This window comes from Cucurbita pepo, chromosome LG05 (genome assembly GCF_002806865.2).
Source record: "Cucurbita pepo subsp. pepo cultivar mu-cu-16 chromosome LG05, ASM280686v2, whole genome shotgun sequence".
Lineage (NCBI taxonomy): Eukaryota > Viridiplantae > Streptophyta > Magnoliopsida > Cucurbitales > Cucurbitaceae > Cucurbita > Cucurbita pepo.
The window spans coordinates 1003139-1007909 of record NC_036642.1 but is presented as its reverse complement, the minus strand read 5'-3'; the positions used below and the strand labels follow the sequence as shown (position 1 = coordinate 1007909).

Sequence of the window (4771 nt, the reverse complement as noted above, 5' to 3'; positions counted from 1 at the left end):
AAAAAAAAAATCACTTTATCAGAGCCAGGTTTCGATCCTGGGACCTGTGGGTTATGGGCCCACCACGCTTCCGCTGCGCCACTCTGATTTGTTATTACAATAATCAAAAAAATAGTTGCAGCTTTATAAGTTTGTTTCTATTTCTTTCCTATTTTTATCAATTTTTTAATTCTATTTAGTTCTTTTATATTTATGCGATTTTAAATTTCTGTCTTTGTCCATATTATCGATATATTTCATGTAATACACTTTGTATATTTGTTTATATTTTTCATTTAATTAAGCTTTTCCCTAAAATATTACCCTTAACCTTACAACTTATTATTCAATTTTTTTTAGTTTACTATATTCAAATTACAATTGATCAATTTTCAACTAGTTCAACTTCGACAATTACTCAATCGCTCGTTCTTGTTCGATCTCTTCTAAATGTTCTTGGTCGAGACAGTTGCAAACATTGAACACGGACTAAAATAAGCAAAGAGGCTTTACTATAGCCCTTTTATTTAATACATAATCCAAATACAACAAGAAAAGCATACATAAATAATACACATCACATTGGCCACATTTATTTATTTATTATTCTTCAGTTCAGTTTCGCTTTATGCGAAACACTGCGTTCATAATGCTTAGTAATCTTCTTCCAACTGCGAGATGATGCTGGCAAACACCTTGTACCCATTAGCCATGTCACTGTAATTGCAATACTCATCGTTTGCATGGTAAGTTGCCGTCAAACCTGCATACGTAAATCTTACCATTTGAATACTTGACAATTTAATAGACAAATGATTATAAATAGAGAACTTTCCCGGTCTTACCATAGCCAATAGTCTGAACATCATAGCCGTTCTCCTACAAGAAGTGTCATAGAAAAAAGATGAGAAACAAAAGGAGGTGCAGAGGAAAAGAGAATGAATATGGGGAATATGTGTTGGTACCTGAAGATCCTTAACGAGTGGGAGACTTCCTGTAATGGAGTAAGGATTGACTTCTCCTATAACTTCCTTGGTTGCATTATATAAAACTTTATACCCACGAGAATTAAGATCGCATGCAATCCCTGATATCAACTCACCATAACTCACTTCAAGCCTACAAACAACAAATTTATCAGCTGAATTGGATCCATTCGATTCAAAACACTTCTAATCCAAAACAGAGCCACAAAAACACCCACTTTCCCCTGAGTCCTTCATCCGGCAGAGTATACTTTGAAACTGGGCCTCTAGATTCAAGATCCTCCACGTGTTCATTGATGTAGTTAACATAACCAGAGATCTTCGCCACCACATCTTTCACACTGGAAGAATCATTAACACACAACACTAAATCTGTTAAGCGTTGAAGAAGAAGAAGAAGAAGAAGAAGAAAGGAAGCATGGTTACTTACTCGTAGAATGGAGTTAACCTGACATCTCCTGCCAGACTACATTCCCCTGGAATTTGATTAAGCCCACCTCCTGGATCTAAAATCAACAACATAAATCATACAACTCCAATGGGTATCCAAAATCAAGCGATGATGATTTACAACTTACAGCTCCATTGGGTTGGCTTCATGGTGGATGGCGTTTCAAATTTATACTCCTGTTCCTTAGGATGAGGAGGGAAATCCTTATAAAAGTTCAACTGAATGGGTTTCAAAGCGTCCATCGCCAGCTCCAAAGCATTAATAGCCTGCACCATACTCAAAGGTCACCTAAATCCAAATCAAAATCAAAATCCAACCCTGATTTGGATCATATCAGCTAATTTACCTTATTGGGCAAACCACTATGGAAGAGGTGTCCAATTGTTTTAATGAACCAAGGAATGGTACCACCAGTGCCAATACAAGGTTGTGAATCCGCAGTATCAACCCAATATCTAAATAGGAAGGAACCCAAGTATAATGAGCCACTCATACATAAAAAAAAGAGTGTCTTAGAAGAGCAATGACTTACAGAGGTCCTCCTTTTAAATCATTGAAGTACCCATCTTTCCAGAGTTGTTCTACTCCAATCCCTTGAATTGAACTGTTCTCTTCAGACACAATGAATATAACAACAACAGAGTTCTTAAGCTTCAATTTAGTTTGTGCAAGTTTCTTCAGGAGTTCAGTTAACAGAGCAACATGTCCGAGGCAGTCAGTAGTCCCACGGCCACGAAGTTGATCTCCAGAGATACTCAACGAGAAAGGGTCAAATGTCTGTATGTATAAACAAATGGGTTATAGTTAAAACAAATGGAGGCGTGGAAAGTGAAGAAAAAGAGCATGAGGAGAGTGAATACCCAAGCGCTGGGATCGGCAGGGACGACATCCATGTGACTTCCAACGAAGGAGACTACTTTGGCAGAGTCGGAGCCAGGGTAGCGTATGATCAAATGTCCGCGGCCGGGAGTGTAGCTGACTTGTTTGATGATCAAGGGTCCACCATTTTCAGTGCTGTATGGATCGAGAACTTCACGGACGTGACCGCCAACCAAATCCTCTTTGGGAATGAGGTCTGGTGGGTTGTTCTGGACGTACTGGGATTCGCCGATGAGTTTGGAGAGTAAGGAAATATAGCTTCCCTTCTGGAGCTCACCCAGAATGTCTTTGACGGATGCATTGGAACCCATGGCTGTGATTCTTGTTCAACAATAAAGATTTGCACACACAATTCGTTACGTTTTTTGGAGTATTTATAGGCCAACAAGGAGACGTATCCACTACGATTTCTTCTAAAAAAACACAAGGGTGGGTAATACCCATTCCCATGGAAGTCCTACATCCACTAATTTGAGTAATAATCATGAATTTATAAGCGAAGAATATAACTCCATTGGTAGGAGACCTTTTGGAGAAGTCTAAAACAAAGCCATGAGAACTGATACTCAAACTAATAATATCATATGATTGTGGAGAATTCCGATTATTATTATTTTGACATGTGACTAAAGAATTCCGACCAACGATCTTTTTTTTTACGAGATTCATTCCTTCACAACATCTCAATAACTTTTTTAAAATTCTTATAAAAAGACGATAATAATAATAATAAATGAGGACCAAAATAAGAACTAAATCATATGATGTTTGGAATTAATTTAATTTGGCTGGAATTTAAAGAAAAATGTCCTTACCTATTGTGAAGAAAGGAATGTCGGGAAGAAATTATATAAAGCAAATAGTATATATTCTATATTAGATTATTTTTATTAAAAATTAAAAAAAATAAATCAATTCTATTATTGACTTACTCCACGTAGTTTTAAAACGTTTATCTTAATAATATTTATTCGTCAAATATATAAACGAAAAAACATATATATTATTCCTATTTTGTCCTTTTTATCTATGTTTAAGATCTAATTATTATATTTTTAAGAATATTTTTTATAAAACCAACCTCTAGCTTTAATTTTAAATTTAGAGAAAAATAAAATTTAAAAATTATGATAAAATTGACGAATATTATAATTTGATAATATGATTATAGAAATGAAGGAGAAGTATATTTTTCGAGAGACCCATCTTGTTTATGTTTAGTTACATTCGTCTCAAAAGTGGTTTCTATTTCTATATGTGTTTCTTTCTCGCTTTCTCCATTTTCCCGCTATTTATGAAGTTTATTTCAATTTCTCAACGATAATGGATGACGGTAAGTAAGCTAAATTTGTAATTTAACTATAAAAAGTGAGAGACGTAATTAAAATCGCACGTTGAGAGGGCGTCGTGTGCATAAGCCAAATAGTGATTGTAAAGTTACATAGCAACTTGGATTTGGAGTCTTCGATAAAATTTAAATGAAAGGAAAACGTGCCACAAATACAATGTCCTTATTTAATTTAAATCTTTATCTTACAAATCGACTGTTTTTGTCTTTTTCATTTGTGATAACCTTTAGCTTATTCTATTGTGAGGATGGAAGGAGGGAAAAAAAAATGGTGACAATGTAACGTGCCATAAAATGGTCCCTTTTTAATTCAATTATTTGTGGGGTTCGTTGGGCGGTGAGAGTTACTAGACCTTCAAAAATAAGATATAACGTTACAAATCTAGAGGTTTCGATATAGTTTTCAATTTTGTTTAAACTCACACATTGTAACATTTAAATAAATGAACTGAGATCATGAGATACGACAACTAAAAAATGTTTAAAAGAATTGAAAGTTACTATCTACCTTCTTTTTTTCGTGATTCAATCATTAGGAACTTCAAAGTTAAGTTGTTGGGTGAACTCTTAGAAGTTTCGTGAAGACAAATAAAAAAACTTGCGTTGATTTGAGAGTATAGTCATTCATTTGTGTTGAGATAAGAAGGAATAAAAGAAAGATGAGAAGAAGACAAGTAAGATATTGAAACATGTGACAAATCGAAACGCTTTAAAATACTTGTAATAAAGGTTCATTGTTACTGTTCATATTTACTCTTATTTTTTGGGATTTGAAAATTTATGTTCATACCTAAGACCATTCACGATTCAACCTTTTCGTACCGATTTTCAATGCATCTATGTTCATCCAATTATTCTTTATTATACCATGTGATTTTGATAAGTTAAACAAATAAAACTCGAGAAATATAAAAAAAATAATAATAATAATAATCATGTATTGAAGTCTATCATATAAAATTTAATCATGTTTTGCTATTATAATTAATTATGGTTAACTTATCAATCTTAAAAAATTTAAGTGGGAAAGTAACAAAGTTTCAAAATATTTTGAAAAAATTTAAAACTAAATAAATTTTATATATCTTAAGCAATGAATTAGTTTTGTTTTTTTTTTTTTTTTTTTTT

At 33.4% G+C, this 4771-nt stretch overlaps 1 protein-coding gene and 1 non-coding gene across 2 annotated transcripts; both read right to left on the bottom strand.

Moving 5' to 3' along the window:
* Positions 1-16: 16 nt before the first annotated feature.
* Positions 17-88, bottom strand: TRNAM-CAU. The gene has a single exon. It is a non-coding gene; the product is annotated as a tRNA-Met (tRNA).
* Positions 89-469: 381 nt separating this feature from the next.
* Positions 470-2667, bottom strand: LOC111795410 (acetylornithine deacetylase-like). The gene is made up of 9 exons (XM_023677821.1): positions 2277-2667; positions 1949-2193; positions 1763-1871; positions 1544-1682; positions 1396-1471; positions 1184-1306; positions 945-1098; positions 825-858; positions 470-742 (listed from the first exon to the last, which is right to left on the bottom strand). Exons 1-9 carry the CDS (start codon positions 2604-2606, stop codon positions 633-635), a joined length of 1320 nt encoding a protein of 439 aa, XP_023533589.1. The 5' UTR covers positions 2607-2667; the 3' UTR covers positions 470-632.
* Between the last annotated feature and the right edge of the window lie 2104 nt (positions 2668-4771).